The sequence below is a fragment of the Pseudomicrostroma glucosiphilum genome (genome assembly GCF_003144135.1).
Source record: "Pseudomicrostroma glucosiphilum strain MCA 4718 unplaced genomic scaffold BCV69scaffold_1, whole genome shotgun sequence".
Classification (NCBI taxonomy): domain Eukaryota; kingdom Fungi; phylum Basidiomycota; class Exobasidiomycetes; order Microstromatales; family Microstromataceae; genus Microstroma; species Microstroma glucosiphilum.
Window position 1 is genome coordinate 1,895,597 of NW_020289913.1, and position 16,828 is coordinate 1,912,424.

General features: G+C 55.7%; 8 protein-coding genes across 8 annotated transcripts; 3 read left to right on the plus strand and 5 right to left on the minus strand.

The window, feature by feature from the left end:
* Window positions 1–222: 222 nt before the first annotated feature.
* On the minus strand, window positions 223–2,027 carry BCV69DRAFT_265778 (putative MVD1-mevalonate pyrophosphate decarboxylase). The gene is made up of 4 exons (XM_025490792.1): window positions 1,896–2,027; window positions 1,550–1,798; window positions 736–1,464; window positions 223–652 (listed from the first exon to the last, which is right to left on the minus strand). The coding sequence occupies exons 1-4, from the start codon at window positions 1,956–1,958 to the stop codon at window positions 386–388; spliced, it is 1,308 nt and encodes a 435-aa protein (XP_025351381.1). The 5' UTR covers window positions 1,959–2,027; the 3' UTR covers window positions 223–385.
* A 71-nt stretch (window positions 2,028–2,098) lies between these two features.
* Window positions 2,099–3,364, plus strand: BCV69DRAFT_23730 (hypothetical protein). The gene is made up of 3 exons (XM_025489939.1): window positions 2,099–2,941; window positions 3,031–3,051; window positions 3,238–3,364. The coding sequence occupies exons 1-3, from the start codon at window positions 2,209–2,211 to the stop codon at window positions 3,297–3,299; spliced, it is 816 nt and encodes a 271-aa protein (XP_025351382.1). The 5' UTR covers window positions 2,099–2,208; the 3' UTR covers window positions 3,300–3,364.
* BCV69DRAFT_265781 (hypothetical protein) lies at window positions 3,323–6,672 on the minus strand. The gene is made up of 2 exons (XM_025490793.1): window positions 6,230–6,672; window positions 3,323–6,157 (listed from the first exon to the last, which is right to left on the minus strand). Exons 1-2 carry the CDS (start codon window positions 6,597–6,599, stop codon window positions 3,429–3,431), a joined length of 3,099 nt encoding a protein of 1,032 aa, XP_025351383.1. The 5' UTR covers window positions 6,600–6,672; the 3' UTR covers window positions 3,323–3,428.
* Window positions 6,673–6,807: 135 nt separating this feature from the next.
* Window positions 6,808–9,084, plus strand: BCV69DRAFT_280119 (hypothetical protein). The gene has a single exon (XM_025491496.1). The coding sequence runs from the start codon at window positions 6,865–6,867 to the stop codon at window positions 9,016–9,018; it is 2,154 nt and encodes a 717-aa protein (XP_025351384.1). The 5' UTR covers window positions 6,808–6,864; the 3' UTR covers window positions 9,019–9,084.
* On the minus strand, window positions 8,905–12,154 carry BCV69DRAFT_280120 (P-loop containing nucleoside triphosphate hydrolase protein). Its single transcript, XM_025491497.1, has one exon. The coding sequence runs from the start codon at window positions 12,116–12,118 to the stop codon at window positions 9,110–9,112; it is 3,009 nt and encodes a 1,002-aa protein (XP_025351385.1). The 5' UTR covers window positions 12,119–12,154; the 3' UTR covers window positions 8,905–9,109.
* Window positions 12,155–12,305: 151 nt separating this feature from the next.
* BCV69DRAFT_280121 (hypothetical protein) lies at window positions 12,306–13,754 on the plus strand. Its single transcript, XM_025491498.1, has 3 exons — window positions 12,306–12,642; window positions 12,725–13,106; window positions 13,194–13,754. Exons 1-3 carry the CDS (start codon window positions 12,453–12,455, stop codon window positions 13,435–13,437), a joined length of 816 nt encoding a protein of 271 aa, XP_025351386.1. The 5' UTR covers window positions 12,306–12,452; the 3' UTR covers window positions 13,438–13,754.
* Window positions 13,636–14,518, minus strand: BCV69DRAFT_244587 (hypothetical protein; the record flags this gene model as incomplete). The annotated part of the gene is made up of 3 exons (XM_025490119.1): window positions 13,636–13,766; window positions 13,803–13,967; window positions 14,062–14,518. 3 exons carry the CDS (start codon window positions 14,516–14,518, stop codon window positions 13,636–13,638), a joined length of 753 nt encoding a protein of 250 aa, XP_025351387.1.
* A 549-nt stretch (window positions 14,519–15,067) lies between these two features.
* BCV69DRAFT_286204 (Metallo-dependent hydrolase) lies at window positions 15,068–16,637 on the minus strand (the record flags this gene model as incomplete). Its single annotated transcript, XM_025493515.1, has 2 exons — window positions 15,068–16,051; window positions 16,161–16,637. The coding sequence occupies 2 exons, from the start codon at window positions 16,635–16,637 to the stop codon at window positions 15,068–15,070; spliced, it is 1,461 nt and encodes a 486-aa protein (XP_025351388.1).
* Window positions 16,638–16,828: the final 191 nt, after the last annotated feature.

Sequence of the window (16,828 nt, forward strand, 5' to 3'; positions counted from 1 at the left end):
GAATGGCTCAGGCTATGGACATGGGTATGGGGGTGAAGTGAGCTCAACAGGAGGGGCCATAGGAAGAAGGAGAATGCCCCCTCTTGCTCCTGGTCCGGCTTCTACGCCTGCAGGAGGGGAGTGAATACGAGCCCCCTTCAATTGATGTGGCCTCGCGTCGCGTAGCTTTGTCCTTCGCCGCCTGATACCAATCCATTTTTCCCCATCTCCCTCTCACTCTTGAGCATTCGCAATCGTATTTGCATTCTTTGGACAATTGAAATACCATGTTTGATCACATGACAACAATGACGGAGGTGCATCCGGTTGCGATTCGGCCTCTGACTGACCACTCTTGTCAAAACTCCTTCTGCCCCTCTTTGACCTCCGACTCTCACCCATTCACTCATGCCCTCTTGCTCCTCTGCAGCCTCTTCGGCTCTCCCTCAGCATTGAGCAATCCCACCTCGTCATCCGCGCCACCACGAGCAAGCAACCTAGGTCCATCCCCCACCTGCGTATGGATCAGTCGTCGTACAGCCCCCGCCTCGTGCACGGGAATGACGGCGCTGTTGAATCCAGCAGGGAGACCTTGTTCCTGTGTGGGCAGAGGGGAGGCAGGCTGGTTTGCGCCGCGGTGCGAGGCGTTTGCGCCCGAGGAGAGAAGGTTGAACTGGTGCGGGGGGTGGTACAGGGGTGTGCGAATTGTCAGGAGATGCCCTCTTCTGCCCTTCTCGCTGCAAATGTGCTACTTACCGTGTCGTCAAAGTCTGCATTTGGGAAATAGTGCCTGATCAATCCCAGCACCAAGGATACATTCTCCTTTGGCGCATATAGCACTGCATTCGGTCCTGCATCATAAGTGTAGGCAACAATCTTTCCCTTGCCTGCCTCCTCACTAGCCCGATTCACCTCTTCCACGAGCTGGACGATGGCCCGCGATACATCGTTCATGTAGAAGATGGGTGGGGAGGTATCGAGGCACGTGGCATGGAAGTTGTTTGAATCGGCCATGGTGATCTCTGCAAAGCGGTTGAAGTCGCGCGCCTTGATGGCCTGGGAGATGTCCTTCATCCTCGCAGGGACGACTTCGCGGATGCGGTGTTGCAAGAGGGGCGAGGTGGCTACGGTCCTCTGCATGCCGGCGGTGGAGGGAGTGCCCTTCTTGGCATCAGAGACGACACAGATGAGGGCCTGCAGCTCGCTCCAGTGCTCCTGGGGCGCTACTTCTACCGCCAATGAGTCAGACCCATCGGTCGTCTCACCACCTTGCCAGGCGACGAAGCCCCCGAAGAGGGAGCGGCAGGCCGAACCGGAGCCCTGGCGAGCTATCCTCGACAGATGAGAGGTGGACACAGCAGGCTGCAGCTCGTAAAGGGATGCGAGAGTGTAGATCAGGGCAGCAAATCCAGAGGCAGATGAGGCGAGACCGGCAGCTGTGGGGAAGTTGTTCTCCGAGCAGATGCGCAGACCATACGTTGAGAGCTGCAGTAGCAGGGGAGCGGGGGCATGGGTGAGCATACCAAACGATAACGAAGGCTCCTCTCTACGCACGCTTCGGTTGACTCACTTTTGGCAGCTTATCATCCTTGTCCTCCAACCCCTTCCTCAGCTTCCTCATCTCATCAATACAAGTCCTCATCCTGCCCTGAGACTTGATCTCCTCTTCCACTCCATTGAGCCATAACCGCTCTGGTGGTGAGCTGAAGGAAGGATCCGCACGGGCAGTAGTCACAGAGCGGAGATGATCTTGGTCAAGGGTGACAGAAAGAGAGTCGTTTGTGGGCAGAATGAGAGAGGTGTCGCGCTTGCCCCAGTACTGTGGTAGTAAGGAGAGAGAGAAGGTGTGTCAGGGGCAGTCGAAGCGACTGTGAGCGAAGGAGAGCTTTATGCTGCTCTTGTGTGGTGACACTGACCTTGATGACCGCAATGTTGACTGGAGCCGAGCATGTGGCTTCGTAGATGGTGGACGAGGCCATGGTGAAGTAAAGGTATGGTAGAATGTGATGGTGATGGTAGTGATGGTGGTGCTTCTATGCCTGGCGCCTCGCAGCGGGAAGAAGCGAAGAAGCGGCGAGATGGTCCTTGAGCACACAGAGGCAATCACACTCCGCTCGCATCGAAACGCTTCCCCGCACGACCCCACTCGCGTAGTAAAGCACACGACGCTACTCCCAGCTCACACTCACACCCTACGATACCATACCTCGCCTGTGCTGCTGTTCGAACATGGCCACCTCGACACTCTCGCCCTCATCCCTCCACCCCGTGCTACGCGTCACCTTCCCTTCGGGCTTCTTCTCCGCCGGCCCTTCTTCGACATGCGATCCCTACCTCCTCCTCTCCCTCCCACCAGCCCTCTTCCTAGATCCATGGCAAGAGCCTATCCATCCTGTTCTACAAGCACAACTTCTCACTCAAAATCAAATTCAGAGTACTGATGGCAAAGTGTCCTCAAGAGCAGCAGGGATTCGGATAGAGCAAGTGGACTTCCTCTCTGCTGGCTATCCTTCGCAGGTAGAGCTAGAAAAGGCAGTGGGATGGACAGGCGCCAGCGCTAGTAGTGGTGGAGCAGCGTACAGCGGACGTGCGGTGTGGCAGGGAAAGGACGAGCGGACTAGGTTACTTCGAAGCTCCAGCAGGGGCGAAGAAGAGGGGTCGAACTCGGCTGGCGGCAGCAAGAAGGCGGCCAATAGAGAGAGGGAAGCAGTCCTGCTGCGTTTTTCCTCCTCTCCCTCCTCTGCAGGTTCATCAAAGCAGAAGCTCCGACTACCCCTGCACGCTCGCTATCTTCCCCCAGTCGACTCTTCTCAAGCAAGTCTGACATCGCGTCTGCTGAGTCCGCATGGTAGTGGGAATTACATCGAGGTAGCCATCGAGGGGCTAGAGGTCTTCTGGGCTTGCACGGCAGGGAGCGCGCCTCAAGAGCTTGAGGAGGAGCAGGAGTGGGAGCGCCTAGCTCGTGAGTGTAACAGGACACAATCTCAGAACTGATCAAAAAGACAGCCTCTGACGCCCCTCCTTGGACCTTGTATACCCACATGCTTTCAGGCCCCTCGTCTCTTCTCCCCAGCACGCACCTACATCTCCTCTCCCCTCTCCTGTCCAGTCTTCCCGCCAAGGCCAACATATACAAGCCTTCCTCCTCCCTCTCCCTTGGCGGCGGTCAAGACTCAGAAGCCCTGCAGAGGGCGACGGTGCTCCCTTCTGTCCTCCTCCCGACGGGCGACGCAGAGCTGGCGCAACTCACGTGGGGAGTGACACAGGCGGTCATTTGGATAGTGGCAATTTGGATACTGGCTAGGGTGCGGTCGCTGTGATGCAAGAGGTAGGGACGAACAGGCCAGGTCTGGGTATACGAATTCCTGATTGTAGTTGTACGATATCATAAACAACATCGACGCTAGCAGGCATGGCAGTGTACGCATCCGAGCGCAGCAGCAACCAGCCTAAAGCCACACCCTCCTCCTCAGCCCCTCGATCAGCCCACTCAACATGGGCGCCTGCGCTTTCGCTTCTGCCAACGTCTGAATGTCTCCTTCTTTCACAAACCCCTCCTCCGCCTGCGCCACACCCTCAGTGATGCAGGCATCAGCATCGCTACATTCCTCGACGAGGAGCTGCACAATCTTCTCGACGATCTCCTTGGAGGTCAATTCGCCGCTTTCGTAGTTTGAGTAGAGCTGCTGGGCGGAAGAGGAAGAAGAAGAAGAGGGAAGACCGGTAGCTCCGCCTACGCCTGCGCTTGCATTGGCGGAGAGGACTCGGCTCTTGCGCTTCTCACGGGGTTCCCGTTTGAGGGTGCCAGCGAATTCGTCCGCGATGGCCTTGAGAGCGATGAAGTTCTCCTTGCCGGTGACAGCTGCACTGGCCCCAGTAGGGCTTGAGGACCCACTTTTGCTGCCTTCTGCTGCTGCTTCTCCTCCATCTAAAGGTGATGATGTTGCTTCGGTGGGGACATTCTTGATCGTGGCCGAGTTGATCCTCCTGGACTCAGAGAGGTACGAGACGACTAGTCCCCAGTGCTGCTCTCTGTGCTGCCCATCGCGCGGCGAGATGAGGTACACTCCCTTTTTCAGGCCTCTCACGTCCCCAAGCAAGATTCGCGAGAACTCGGAGAGCTTCTCAATCTGAAAGTCGTATGCGCAGATGTACAGAGCCTTGTTGGTCAACAGGACAATCTTCTCCTCGAGCTTGCTCGAGCGGATCGTGTTAGCCTCCATGGGCGAGAAGAGGGTCCAGCCGCCGATTTTCGTCTCGCCCTCGTGCAGGGCCATCTCTGCACAGGTATCGATAGCGGCTGCTCTTACTTTCCTGAGCCGTACCTCGCTGGACGGATCGACGGTGGTAAGGTCCTCGCCGTACCTCTCAAGACCATTGAGGGTCAGCTCGCCATAGATGAAGGAGATGACCGTCTGTCGCCAGAAGTCTGAGACGGCTCCCTGTAGCATACGATAGACCGAAGCAGTAGCATCGTTGATCATGCCCTTCCAATTCCGCTTGCCCGTACGAGTAAAGTCACCCTTGAGAGCACGGGTGCCGGCGTAGCTGTTGGCGATTAGGTCTCCATTATTGGCCCAGAGCTCATTGAAGACTGCATCGTAAGCTTCATGCGGTGGAGGGTTGAGAGCAAGTCCGATGCGGGCCAGTTGTGATGCGAGGAGGTGGCGACCAAAGGCAGACTGGACAACATTTGTGCGGTCCAGGCAGTCGAGACAATTTGTGCGCATCATGCTATGCTGAACAGCTTTGAGCTCCGACGTCTTCTCGCCAGAAGAACTCGTGATCCATGCTCGCCAGAAGCAGTCCATCTCCTTCAACGAGTCCTGAAGAGTATCAATGAGCTTCGAGACATTTTCGAACTTCATGCCTGCACACTCCTTATGAAAGTCAAAGGCCTGATACTTGACCTTCACACCTTTGCTTTCCAGCTCTTCTACGGACTCGCGGAAGGCTTGTGTGATGTCACCCTCCCTACCCTTCTGTTCGGCCAAGTTGACACAAGTGATTGGACCATAGCGCTCAATCTGAGCCTCGAAATGCTTCGAGCATGCAAGAGCGCGCTGTTCCTTTGTTCCTTCCAGAACTGGCGGTGGTTTCATACTGAAAGGGTTCTGCGACCAGTAGAGTGGGATGGAGCCTCGGAATTGGAGGAAAGAAAAAATGTGGGTCTGCGCACCTTCCTTTCGTCTGACATGGAGAATTTGCTCCGTTTCCACAAAGTTCGCAACTTGCCCTTGGTCATTCGCTCCTCGACGCTGATACCTCAATCCGGGCCTCTCCTTTGATCGCCTCGAGATGATGGTCATGGTGGCAGTCACCTCGTCTCCCTCAGGTATTGCGGCAGGGATCGGCAGAGTAGAGGTCTGATAGTATCCCTGCATCAGAGGAAGAACCATAGAGTGGACACCAGCAGTGATGAACTCCTGCGAGAGAAATTCGTTATGGAAGAATTTCCTCTCGGCTCGCCTCCACAGAGGCAGGGTGGCTCTGGGCTCCTCAAATGGCATTGTGTTGGAAGGTTTAACGCCGGTGGCAGTCACCTGATCGTACTTGCGCTGGAGAGCGGTGGTGAGATCGAAGTCATATGAGAAGAGCATCTCACCACGCGCATACTGCCGTGCGGCTTCCTTCACAAGCTTGTCTTCAAGCTCCTCACGATTCGCCTCTTGGTCTTTGGCGGACAGACCATCTTCTGCCTGCCTTTCTGACTGTGAAGCGGCTGCTGCCTCATTGACCTTGACGTGAGGCACCGCTGTTGTTTCGTCCTTGCCAACAGTACCCTGATCTCCCAGGCCCTGTGGGTCTTCATGCTGAGAAGCTGACATTCTGCTTGCGGCGAGGGGAGAAGAGCGAATCTCGCTGGCTGCTGAAGGTATGGACGGGGCGATCTTTGATCCAGTCAGGAAGGAGCTTCTGCCAATCAGAGAGGGTGTAGCAACGTCGTCGTGATCACTCTCCTCCCCCTCGCTGACATCGTCACTGTCATCCTCTTCTTCGTCGGAGGCACTTGCAGGACTCGAACTTTTGGCCTTCTGAGACTCAGATTTGAGTACGACCTGAGCGCTGTCTTTGCAAAGTGGTACAGCCAAGACACCACTGCACCGGTAGACCGGCTTGTTCTGCTCTAGGAAATCTCCTGCCAGCTCGCGCTTGGTAATGACTAGGAGGTACGAGTCTATAGGCGGCCCGGAAGAAGCTACAGGTCAGCAGAAGATTACGTGTTGGCAATGACAGGGTCACCACTCACTCTTATACAATTTGACCATTCCGATGAGCCCGAAACATGGTATCGAAGCGTGCTCTCCCTGCTCTCCCAGCACTCGTACTACCTCCGCTGCCTTAACGATCTCTGGTGTAGGCCGCCTCTCCCAGCTTAGCCGGACGCCAGAGGAGTGTGAGCTACTCAGAGGCCTGGAATTGCCATGCCGAATCTGCGATGGTACGATGAGTAGCCCATTTGTGGTATAGTGAAGTGTGAGGCTGCGATCGACTTGAGGAACTGGAAAAGGGGGAACGGAATAGCTAGTGGAAAGGGGTGATGCAGGCGTCTGTGATGAAGATGTGGTACCTCTGCGATTGGGCGAACCGGTAAAGATGCCCTTCAGAGTCCCCGACATCCTTGGAGAGAGAGAGAGAGAGAAAGGGGGAGGGGAGAACCCAGTGAAGGAGGCAATACGAGTGTACGTAAAGAGAGTAAGGGGCTGAAGCGGGGCTCCGGCTTGACCAGAGACGATGCCTCATGTGGAGCGCAGGAGCGGAGTTGCAACCGCGAGAGCAACACGGACCTCGTACGAAGGAAGGAGGGAGGCACGCATACAAGGACCCAGCATCGGCATCGCTCATCACGGCTTCGCCGCTCCTCGACGGTCCACACCCGCCAAGATGGATACAGTGGCTCAATCAAAGAGCTCGCAGCCATATACTCGTCACCTGCTACAGTTCACGCCGCCGTCTCACAAAGTCCCTCTATCCTTCGTCTTCCTTGTGCTCCTCCTGGTACGACTGTCAGCGGCTCTCTTCTCGCTCATCTCGGACTGCGACGAGACCTACAACTACTGGGAAGCATTGCATCTGGTCCTGTTTGGGCAGGATGGCAGTACTGCTACCAAAAGCTTCAAGACTTGGGAATATGACCCCAACTTCGCCATTCGCAGCTGGGCTTATATTCTGCCTCACGCTGCAGTCGGCTGGCTAGTCAAGAACCTTGGGGCTAGCAAGCTTCAAGTCTTCTATGGCATACGCACTTCACTAGCATTTCTCTCTGCCTTTGTTGAGGCACGCTTCGTTAGCACGGTGGCTGACGCGATCAACCCGCGGTGCGCCTGCTTCCTCTTGTGCATGCTGGCTTGTAACGCTGGCTTGTGGTCTGCAAGCGTAGCTTTACTGCCTTCGAGCTTCACGCTCTATACGACGACACTTGCGCTCTCGTACGCTATACAGCCAACTAGATCCTCATCCGAAACATGTCCCACCAGTCGGTCTCTCCCTTTCACAGACAGGAATCGGCTTCTCAAGGCAACTGCGAGCTTCGCACTGGGTGCGCTCCTCGGCTGGCCTTTCGCAATTGTGTTGTCTTTCCCATTCGTACTGGAAGAGATTCTCATCCCAAGCGGCAACCTCGTGCGAGGGAGCCAAATTGGCTCCTTCGTAGTAGGCCGGATCTTGTCCTTTGCAAAGGCTGCCCTCACGGCCTCTGTACTGGCAGTCCCTATTCTGCTCATCGACTCCCTCTTCTACGGCAAGGCGGTTCTCGTTCCGCTGAATATAATTATCTACAACATCATGTCGACAAAGAGAGGAGCGGGCCCTGAGCTATATGGAGTAGAACCTCCTACCTTTTACCTGGCTAATTTAGCTCTGAATGCTGGCCCAGTCATACTCCTACTAGCGCTTGCCGCAATACCCCTCTTAGCGGCGACCAGACTGCTCGACTCACGGCGCCTGTTGGGAGCAGAAGAGGGCAGCAAGGACCACAAGGAGAGCTCGTCATCAGCATTGATAGGATCGACAAGACTGACACTGCTCCTCTTCCGCATGGCGCCCTTCTACCTCTGGCTCGGTCTCCTGAGCTCTCAACCTCACAAGGAGGAGCGCTTCATGTTCCCAGCGTACACCGCTATGTGTCTCAACGCGGCTGTCGGGCTAGAGCTCGGCGTGGGTCTAGCAGAGAGAGCGATGCTTTGGCTGTCCTCTCAGACATCCGAGCAGAAGACAACTCCTCCTGCTCGCCTCCTCTACTTTCCGAGCTTGGCGTCCCTGGTGGTCCTGCTGATTTCCTCTGTCTTTGCGCTTCTGCGGATAGGCGCAAGCATCTCTGCTTACCATGCACCGTTCACAGTACTCTCCCCGCTCTCGGCAGAGGGAAGCAGGAAGGAGATTACAAGCCTCTTCCCCTCTACATCATCCGTGCAAAATGACGAAGGCTTGACTATTTGCTACGGCAAAGAATGGTACCGTTTCCCAAACAGCCTCTTTCTCCCACAAGAAGTCAGCGGAGCATTCATCAAGAGCGAATTCGACGGCATCCTCCCCAAGCATTTCGAACAGTCCGAAAAGGAATCCTCTCCACGAGAAAATCCATTGCCGCTTCTCCTCTACGGGCTGGATGTTTTCACGCCCTACATTTCCTCTTCGCTTCCTCCCCTGCTTGAAATGACGCGCAATCAGCAGACAGGGTTTAATGATTTGAATCAGGAGGAGTGGGACCGATACGTCTCTCCAGAGACGCAATGTCACCTCTTGGTAGACTCGGACGATTCAGCATACAATTTTGCAAGCATCCCGCCCAAGTACGAGCCGAGATATGTGCAGGACAGGAAGAATTGGCAGAAGATCAAGTGCGAGCGCTTCCTCGACTCCGAGGCAACCAAGAGCTCTCCGGCTCCGGGCGGATCGATTGGCAAGGTGAAGACGACAATTGCGAGGCTGCTTTGGACGCCGAAGAGTTGGAGAAGCGGGCTGAAGTACAGAGACTACTGTCTGCTAGCGAATAAAAGGTTGATGAAGGACGCAGCCGAGGTAGGAGTGGATGTATAGATGCATAGATGAACATGTGTGAGAAGTGGGGTATGTAGTTACAATATCAACAAGTCTTCTCCTACCTCTCCGCCTCTCCGTCTCCCGAGCCTCAAAGCATCCCCCTCACCCTCTCATCCCCATCAGCCTCCAAAGCCAACCTCACCTCATCCTCCCTCAGCACCAACATCACCCTTGCAAACCCTGCCGCCTTTCCAGGGCCATGCCCAGCGCCAACAGCAATCGCAAAGCCGAGCCCGACGAGAGTATTGAGCGGTGCGAGAAGATGAGCGAGTGCATGTTCCTGCTGCTCGACTCCTGCACTTGTGGTCGCGGTCGTGCTCTTCTGGTTATTGATGGAGTGCAGTCGACAAAGCGCCCTGTAGTGCGCTGCAAGATCCGCCAGTGTCACTTCGGCCAGACCCGTCTTGCGGGTGAGATTGACGAGGCCGATGAGGAGGACCTTGGAGTGGAGGGAAAGGGAGCGAGCAATGTGCGATGGTTTGGAGGATTTGACCATGCCGTCGAGGACAGACTTGATGTCGCCGATTGTGATGCGCGGGACATCGATGTTCACAGCGTCGGCGCTCTCACTGCCCGAAGTGGGTAGACTTTTCGTCTGGTGCTTGGCCTCGACGAGCTCCACTGCTCTACGACAAACGTCTAGCATCCTTCGTGCGTCACCAGAGACGTTCGAGATGCGCTTGGCGGCGTAGGTGATGGCGTCATTGACGAAGATGGCGTCACAGCCACGGACCGCAGAGCTGTAGAGGGCTTCCTTGCGTTGACGTTCCTCTTTAGAGAGGAGTCGCTGAGCATCGTCGTCGAAGAGGAGGGACTCGTCCATGTCCTCTTCGGCCAACTCGCCAGCCTCGTCGATTGGTGTGAGGGAGGCACTGCCCGCAGTAGACTTCCCACTCGCATCGATGCCCAGGCGCGAGCGGACAATTTCGCCTAGCTCCTTGTCCGCGTAGGGCATGAAGGTGATCCTCGTCATTCCCAATCGACTTGCGACTTTTGCACTCATCGTCCTCTCGGGCAAATCCATCGTGTTGGCTACAGCTACCACGATGAGTCTACTGTTCCTGGCGCTGGGCCAATTGAAGAGATTGTACATCACGTCCTGCCTTGAAGTGAGAAGTTGGTCCAGCTCATCCATCAACACGATCGTAGTTGCTCGACCGGAGCCTTGACCCATATCGTCCGCTGGACCTCGACCATTGTCGGCATAGTGCTTAGAGAGGAGGTTCAGAGCAGCCTTGGGCGATCTACGCGCTCGTCCCGAGCCTGCGCTGATTCCTCGATCACCGACTACACTCCAGAGCATCGAGTAGGCCTCTCCTGCATCAGCGACTTTCATACCATTGATCTCCAAAAAGTCAAAGGGATTCACTTGGCCCCTCTCGGAACGTTGCTGCAGCAGAGAGATGACTCCTCGCACAGTGGCTGTCTTACCAGTACCAGGAACGCCAGAGATGTAGATGCAGGAGCCAATGCCCGTGTCGAGCGAGTCTTCTAGCAGACACAGAAGATTTTCCGCCTGCGTTGTCCTGCACGGCAGTCTGGAAGGCGTGGTTGAGACGTGCAAAAGGCGCTTTGCTCGTTCGTGTGCGGTCATTGCATCTAGGTCGCTCTGTGACTCGAATTGAGATGGGAGTGATGAGCTTGGGTCTGGCAGGAAAGCGCCCGACGAGGCGCCCTGACTGCGATCGAAGAGGCGTTGACGAGTATCGCGTTGAAGGTCGATAATCCTCTTTGAACGAGGGGTGGGCTTGCCAATGGCTGTAGCTCGAGGCTTGCGAGGGGTAGAAGGGCCAGCTTGCCTCCTCTTGCGCTTGCCTCCCACCTCTTCATCATCGTCCCACTCGTCATCGTCGAAAGTCTCCTCCTCTTCGTCTTCTTCCTCGTCTGAAGTGGCTTCGGTAGACTCCTCGTCGCTTTCATCAGCCTTGCTGGCTTTCTTGCCGGACTTCCACCTCTGCCGCTCCTTTGTCAGACTATATTCGCTGCCTGCATCGCTCTCCTCGTCTTCGTCAGAGGTATCACTATCCTCGTCGTCAGATTCGCTTTCGCTGTGATGCTGAGGACGGCGAGAGGGTGTCGACTTCTCCAGCTTCATCCTCTTTGTAGGCGATGCCTTTGCAGACCGGACTGCTTTCTGCGCCTTCTGCTTGCTTCTCCCCTCGTCTCCTGTCTCCGAAGGCAATGGCTTGCCGCTGACCTTTGCCTTCTTCTTCTCCTCCTCGGCCCATTCCACTGGCCCTCTCCCTCTCGCATCCCCTTCCTGCACCTTGATATCCCATCCACCACCGCTCCTTCCCTGCGCCACAAGATCCGGATAGTGAATATGCCAGAAGAGCTCTTTGCGCGGGTGAGCCGCCTTTCGACAGAAGAGATGGCGAGGAATGGCTCTTCCTTTGTGATATAGCTGGGAAGGGCGCTTATCCGCCTTTGCTGCCTCTTCGGCTTCTTCCAGAGTGGGGTAGACGGAAGCAGATCCGAGGATACGGGCTACGGACCAGCCAGAGTGCTTTGTGAGCGATGGACCGGCAGCAAAGTCGTCCTTGATGGCCAGTTGGACGGCAGCTTGAGATCGCTTTGATGTGCGCGAAGAGGGAAGGGAGACGGACTGGTCTTGGTAGAAGACTTCATTCTTGCCCAGGATAGCCTTCAGGCGTTCTCGACTTCCGGCAGTCAGATCTTCCGACCAGGTGAAGAAGCGTAGACCCATGGATAGGGGTACATAGTCTTCTTCGTCTTCGGCATCACTTCCTTCGTCATTGTCATCGACCTCCTCGTCCTCGTCCGACCACAGCTGTGTAATGACAGCGAGGAGTGGCAGCGCTGTAGTGTGCTTGACCAGCACTACAGATCCAATTTCGAATACCTCCTCTCCAATTGGTTTCTCGTCTTCTGACGGTTGGGGCAGATCACTATCGTCTTGCCAGCATGTCCGACTCCTTTTTGCACCAGGAAGCGGGGTACGCCTGAAAGCGGTCCAGTCGTGGCGGATGCCTTCGTCACCGAGTGCCGAGCAGGTGGGTTTGCCTAGAGGTGTGTAGAGATGGCAGTGGAATGTCGTAGCCGCGGCCGACGAAGGACGATACGTCCTGCGACCCATTTGCGTGAGTGTTGGTGGAGAGGAGGAGGATGGTAGTGATCCGCACAGTCCATCTGTAGTGGAAGTTGAAGTTCAACGAGGAAGGTCGCCGGCAGCAAATCGGAGTTTGAAGTAGAAACGCGAAGGGACGCGGAGACGCGTAAATGAGGGCGAATAGGCGCGGCTGCCACTCCTGACCCGTTGAGCCTCCTCGACTGCCTCGACTCCCTTTGAGCACGTCAGACATCTTCAGCCCTCTGCAATCTCCGCCTTCTACAGTCTCACATCAGGTTCTGACCTACGTCCTATATCTCGAAAGTCTACCACCATCTCATCCTACTAGACATTCACAAGCATGGCCGCCTCTGCCTCTACCCTTCCACAAATGGAAGGAGGCTCTCCCACCAAGAAGCCTTTTGCACCCACCTCGTCAACTCGCACTCCCTTTACACGAACCGACTCCAGGGGAGAATACCAACTCGAAGCTGCCGTGCCAGAAGATGTGCAGGTCAAGCTTCAGTCGATCGGAATGAGGGCTAGGATGGGTGAGTCTGTCAAGAGAGAAACGTATCGCTCTTCGCTTCCCTGTACTGAAGAGTCCCTCTTCCGTCTCCTTGCTTCTGACAGCTGTCGGTAGAGGCTACGACCCCTCTCTTCCTCTTGGCAACATCTCCTCCTCCAACACCAACAATGCTTCGCTGGAAGGCTCCTCTCGCTCCGTCTGGTCGCGAGTACAGTCCGCTCCCAACTACACAAAGGAACTCCAGCCGTTCAGTGAAGTCCTTCTACCCACTCACTCTCCCTTCTCCATTCTTAATGGCGGCACAATCATAGAGGAAGACGGAATGAGTGTGGCTAGCGGGAGTCACTACTCTGGCATGTCGAAGAAGAGGGGAATGGACGCCGAGGATGTGTTGGGAGACTTTATGAGCGATGATGAAGAGAGTGGGGGAGAGGAAAACGTCTCGCTTACCAGAGAGGGCGAGGACTTTGCGATGATGACCGACGAGTGAGTTGTCATGAAGGAAAACTGTTGGCGCAGCTTTTGTTCACACAGCTGACTCCTTCCGAGATTCTTTCGCCCTGCCCATTCCAGTCGACCCTCCAATCCTCTCCGACCGATTCGCGCTCTTCCTCCAGTCTCCTCCTCGAACCCATTCCCGCGAAGAGCCTTCACTCAGTCCCAGACACTTCCAGCATCCCTCACAACCTCGCGCTATCTAGCCGGAGGTCTCGGAGCTTCAGCATCGCAGGCAAGCATGGCGGCTGAAGACCCGGAGGAGGAGGCCAAGTGGCGGGCCATTCGATTCGAGGAGTTTGTCAAGAAGGACGACTTCTGAGTGAAGGGCACTAGTGCCAGTGTAGCGGGCAAGCGAGCTCAGCTGGGTCCTTGCTCAGGTAGACGTGTCTTGTGATCTGTCAGTCAGTCTGTTTATATCTTCCATCGCATACGCTCCTTTTCTCTTTCAAGCAACAGATCAATCTCATCATCGCCGATGCCTGATAGGTCCTTTTGTTACGTTGGCATTGTCGTGACTCTACCAAGCGCAACTCCTGACGATGATCCTGACGCACTCCTCGAGTCCTTCTTGATCTACCTCGTCAAAGCCATCTTCATCCACACAGTCAATGTCCAGCACGCCAAGGATGACCTCCACGCCCTCGTCCTCTCCAGCCTTTGTCGTTGTCTTGCCTTCCGCCAGACGGCCAGACCATGCTATCAGCTCGTCTTGCGCTCCAGTCCCTTTGAGGTCTTCAGAGGCGGCTTGCCGGACCAGGTGACGATGTGCTTCGGATAAGGAGGATAAGGGCACCACCAGGGGGATCACCAGCTCCGACTTGCTCAAAGAGTCGCAGGCAATGTGACCAGCTGTACATGCGAGAGAGTGGGTCCCGAAATGGAACAGGGAGCGTCAGAGGTCTGGGCGGATCTCTCACGCTCGCCATGCATCGTAGCCACTCACGATAGTCATCCGTCCTCGCAACCCTGACCGTCCTCGGCGGTAGCACCGCGCTCCCGTCAGCACATACGCCCTTGCCCGGCACACTAGGGATAGCCTGACACGCCGGCAGACCGTGAAAAGGCCCCAGTACAAGCGTCGGCACTTTCTTTCCACCTTTGGAGAGCAAGGCGGGGCGTGGAGTGGGGAAGAGACCAGAGAGGAGGTAGAAGCCTGTCCAGTTCAAGGTCTTCCCCCGCGTTGAGTCTGCTTCTTCTTCTGTCGCTCCTGCCTCAGAGTCGGCTCTCCGCCTTCGCCAATCATTGAGGGAGGCGTGCAGAAGTGAGGAGGCGTTTGCTAGATTAGTGACCCAGGCTGTTTGTCCTTCGAGAAGTGAGGCAAGGGAGCTTTGCAGATGCGAGTAGAGATCGCGCTTTGTCCGGATGGTGGAGGGAAGGAGGGCTGAGTCTGCGTGTACCATGGTCGAAGAGACGTCCTATATGATCTCGTTCTCTGGAAGCGGGATCTACGAAGAGGACGAGCCGAGATGACTTGGACAAGAAGAAAGCAAAGCAAGGAAGGAAGGAGCCATTCCCGATCAAAGTCAGTCTCAATCAAGTGCACGGTGCGTCCAAATGAGAATTTTCGAAGCCCGCACAGTCTCATGTTTCGAAAAAGGCGCCATTCCTCACGGCAATGAGGAAAAGGAGCTCAGACACGCTCACAGCCTCTGACGCTATTGTACATTCTTCGGACATTCTAGTCATCGACGATCAGCTCGTGTGGAGAGACGATGATCAGTGGTTATAGTACAAGATACAGTGATTGCGTTGCGCAACGGATCCTTCAATCCTCCGCCGTCTAGTCGGAAAGAAGCTCCCGAATCTCGCCTGAAAGCTTGCTGGCCTTCGCGAGGGTAGCCTCCCGTAGCTCGGCAGTGTTAAAGACAGCCTGTCGTTACATGTGCTTCTCGTACATGCCAAATTTGTCTAGGATCTGCTTTCGTATGGGGTCTTCGGTCGCTTCCCGCTTAGTTTCCTTGTTTGGTGGGACCGTTTCTTTCCTCGCCATAGGTCTTGACTATCCATGTCAGCCAGTTTTCCCAATCGCTGTTGAAGCGCTCCATATGTCTTGCACGCTCTGAAGGGGTGAGCCGCGAATGCTCCAGGCTCGTGAGCGCAAACGTCTTGAGCGCTGCCAGACCCGTGGCATCAGAGGCATTGCACACCTGCCAAAAGTCGTGCGACAGTCCGAAGTTGCCAAATTGACACGGATCGTCGTTGCTCAATGCTACGGGCACACCGTGATTGACGAGTATGGGCAGCGGGTGCGAGGCCATGTTGCCTACGTAGCGCAGTATCTCGTTGGAAATGGGACATGACTCGACGCAGACGTTTCGTTCGCGGCACATCTTCATAAGCTCTGGGTGCTTCGGCAAGGAGTAGGCGTGGCCCAGTCGCTTCGAATCCAGGAGCAGAGCATCGTAGAGATTTTCGTCTGTACCATTTCCGTCGCCTAGTGTCTCACCGGCATGCAGGATCAAGGGAATATCTAGACCCTCTTCGACCTGACGTTGCTTGAAGCGTAGCAGCTCAGGGACATACTCGCGTAGCCGTAGCAGGGGATCCTCATGCCCTACTAGATCGAAGCCGATGATCAGGTCTGGATGGGCGCGGGCGAGCTGCAGACAGTCTTCGGTGTACCAGCGTAACCGTTCCGGCGTCACGAAACGGACAGTAGCGTAGATGATCTTGCATTGGCATTCGCCTTTGCCCTCTGCTCGCAGCTCAGCATTAGCTTCGTCGACAGAAGTGCGGAAGATCTCCACCCAGCGTAAGTGGGGAAGGGGAGTGACTGCGTCCGTCGACAAGTAGGTTTCTTCAACGAAATTCAAGCGCGTCTCGAGATACTGGATATTGTCCCGGGCATGCACGAGGACCATCTCTTTGAGATAGGAGGCGAGGATAGGCTCGTAGCTGATTACGCCTCCGATAATGGCAAACGTCGATTCAAACTGTGATGTGGATAGAGCAATGAGTTCTGAGTCAGGACTTACATTTCTGGGCCCTCCCCGTATCTCTGTAGCGAGCTCTGCAGCGGGCCGCCGTCGCAAAGTCACTCACTCTGGCCCAGGCTTCCGGGGAGGACTCCATCGGCTTCGAACCGACCACTGGTGTCATCGTCATGAGAGAGTGCAGCCAATGAACAAGTCCAGCTTCGCTGCGCGACCGCCCCTCTGCACTCGGAATGTCCGTCCCTTTCTCGAATCCTTCCAACCGTGAGGCGTAAGGACTCTTGAAAGGGAACAGCTTTCGGGCCTCCTTCAGCGGCATCCACTCGTCCGTGTCATAATCGTGTGAGAAGAGGTTGGAGGAGGGAGAGTAGGACTTGAAGGCGGGCATTGGCTTGAGGGAGACCTGCACCCTGTAGAGGTCCTCCGGTGCGAGTAAAGGCGACTCGGCTCGAATATGGATGACGGAATCGTAGCGCAGAGCGGCGTCGATGAGCCATGTCGCCGATACAGTCCCGTCCATGTGGCAGTGGAGTAGTGATCCCTTTGGCATCTTTTGGATCATCTCCCAGAGCCTACCCTTCCGCATCCCGGTGTCTATGGCTTGCCTGAATGGCATGCCTGGGTAATTGTGGAGGTCCTGATCAGTTGGATTCCATATCTCACCCTTCTCGCAGTCTTTGATCCTTTGGAAGATCTGAGCCGCTTGTGATTCGAGGTTCGGACGGTGAGACGAGGAGGGGGCGAGCGAAGCCTCGCGCTTGTGGGCAGCCTCGGAGG

Bases quoted from the DNA above. Each gene is read 5' to 3' on its own strand.
- BCV69DRAFT_265781 (XM_025490793.1), bottom strand. From the start codon at position 6,599: ATGTCGGGGACTCTGAAGGGCATCTTTACCGGTTCGCCCAATCGCAGA. The intron at 6,158-6,229 runs GTGAGTGGTGAC...GGCCGCCTATAG, and splicing joins AATGGTCAAATTGTATAAGA to ACTCGTACCTCCTAGTCATT.
- BCV69DRAFT_265778 (XM_025490792.1), bottom strand. From the start codon at position 1,958: ATGGCCTCGTCCACCATCTACGAAGCCACATGCTCGGCTCCAGTCAAC. The intron at 1,465-1,549 runs GTGAGTCAACCG...CTGCTACTGCAG, and splicing joins AGGATGATAAGCTGCCAAAA to CTCTCAACGTATGGTCTGCG. The intron at 653-735 runs GTAAGTAGCACA...CCCCCGCACCAG, and splicing joins ATGCAGACTTTGACGACACG to TTCAACCTTCTCTCCTCGGG.
- BCV69DRAFT_280119 (XM_025491496.1), top strand. From the start codon at position 6,865: ATGGATACAGTGGCTCAATCAAAGAGCTCGCAGCCATATACTCGTCAC.
- BCV69DRAFT_280120 (XM_025491497.1), bottom strand. From the start codon at position 12,118: ATGGGTCGCAGGACGTATCGTCCTTCGTCGGCCGCGGCTACGACATTC.
- BCV69DRAFT_280121 (XM_025491498.1), top strand. From the start codon at position 12,453: ATGGCCGCCTCTGCCTCTACCCTTCCACAAATGGAAGGAGGCTCTCCC. The intron at 12,643-12,724 runs GTGAGTCTGTCA...TGCTTCTGACAG, and splicing joins CGGAATGAGGGCTAGGATGG to CTGTCGGTAGAGGCTACGAC. The intron at 13,107-13,193 runs GTGAGTTGTCAT...TGCCCATTCCAG, and splicing joins TTTGCGATGATGACCGACGA to TCGACCCTCCAATCCTCTCC.
- BCV69DRAFT_23730 (XM_025489939.1), top strand. From the start codon at position 2,209: ATGGCCACCTCGACACTCTCGCCCTCATCCCTCCACCCCGTGCTACGC. The intron at 2,942-3,030 runs GTGAGTGTAACA...ACATGCTTTCAG, and splicing joins GGAGTGGGAGCGCCTAGCTC to GCCCCTCGTCTCTTCTCCCC. The intron at 3,052-3,237 runs GCACGCACCTAC...TCACGTGGGGAG, and splicing joins CCCCTCGTCTCTTCTCCCCA to TGACACAGGCGGTCATTTGG.